This window comes from Morus notabilis, unplaced genomic scaffold (assembly GCF_000414095.1).
Source record: "Morus notabilis unplaced genomic scaffold, ASM41409v2 Scaffold825, whole genome shotgun sequence".
Classification (NCBI taxonomy): Eukaryota; Viridiplantae; Streptophyta; class Magnoliopsida; order Rosales; family Moraceae; genus Morus; species Morus notabilis.
Window position 1 is genome coordinate 329,369 of NW_010358062.1, and position 1,458 is coordinate 330,826.

The 1,458-nt window shown below is 45.0% G+C and overlaps 1 protein-coding gene across 1 annotated transcript in view; it reads right to left on the minus strand.

Moving 5' to 3' along the window:
• LOC112090297 overlaps positions 1–782 on the minus strand; it is a 1,641-nt gene extending 859 nt beyond the window's left edge. Inside the window, exon 1 of the mRNA XM_024161258.1 lies at positions 15–782. Within this exon, the coding sequence (XP_024017026.1) occupies positions 15–782 (768 nt within the window). The remainder of the gene's footprint in view (positions 1–14) is intronic.
• Between the last annotated feature and the right edge of the window lie 676 nt (positions 783–1,458).

Genomic DNA, 1,458 nt, shown 5'->3' on the forward strand with positions numbered 1-1,458 from the left:
CTGCCACCGCTTGCCATTTCCCCAACCATCTGTCCCTGGTTGCGGTTTCTTCTACCACTCCGCTGTGGTCCACCTGAGACAGAAGGTCTATAAGAGACAGAGACTCGACCCGCCTCTTCTTTGCTTTGGTGATAGGCTAAGTTATCCTGTTCCACCCGTGTAGCAGCAGCTACCAAATCCTGGAAGTTTCGAAGTCTCAGAGCCACCAAGGATCTCTTCACAGAGTTCTTGAGGCCCTTATCAAACTTAAGACATCTCATGTGTTCAGACTCCACCAGAGATGGCGCAAACCGGGACAGGTCATTAAACTTAGCCGCATATTGCCTCACTGACATGTCACCTTGCTGCAGCGACATGAATTCCAGTGCTTTTTCTTCCCTGTAACTCTGAGGGAAATACTGGTCATTGAACAGCGTCTCAAACTGCTCCCAGGTCAATCCTACGACATCCATTCTCCTCTTGACCTGTTTCCACCAAGTGTTTGCTAACCCTTCCATCTTGTACACCGCAAATTCCACCCAGTATTCATCTGGAACTCCCATAGTACTCAAGTGCTTAACTATGGAGTCAATCCAAAACTCCGCCTCCTGGGGTCCTCCCTCATTATTAAACGAGGGGGTAGGCGCACGCCTAAATTCCCGGAAGTACCCTTGCTTCCTATCCTCAACCGGCCGCTCGTTTCGAGCTCTTGTGGCCATGCCTTGAAAGGCAGCATACATGGCATCCAGAAATCCTTGATTCTGTTGTGCCAGTTGATTAGCAGGCCTACGGTGAGGCGCCATTTCCTTCAACTGAAATAAAACTAGACTATTCAGTGGATTACAGATGTCACACATGTATGTACAATCCTGGGGTTCTTAACCTAAAGCTCTGATACCACCTTTGTCACGCCCCCCAAACGGGGTGGGTGACGTGGAACTCGATTTGGGATTAATAAAGCATATTCCCAACCGGGTCCCACACTTAACTGCATAAAAATATAAATAAACGACATAATCCAGGAGCCTCTGACACACAGGGCTCCACCCCACAGGACATACAGTATCGTACATACATGCACATGTAAATAATCAATTACAATAGACATCATCCACAGTCTAGTAAATTCAAATGTCATTTATTACAAATTCATACATATTCCTTACACTTTATGTCAAAGGATGAACACAATCCTCACTTGATCGTTCCATAGCACCACTCAGCTACTCCCGCTACTGTGCCCCGCTCATAGAGTCTCCTGGGAGGGGTTTTAAACATTTGAAACATAAAACGTGAGCGAAAGGCCCAGTAGGATATAATTTGAAATATTTAGAATAAATGAGCGCATGAATAAATAATTGAATACATAAATAAAATAAGACATTCAGTCCCGACAGAACAGCCGGAACCTCACATCCTTTTTCTCAAAGGAAATATAACTGAAAATAACCATATTACAGGCTTCAGCAAGTAATTAGT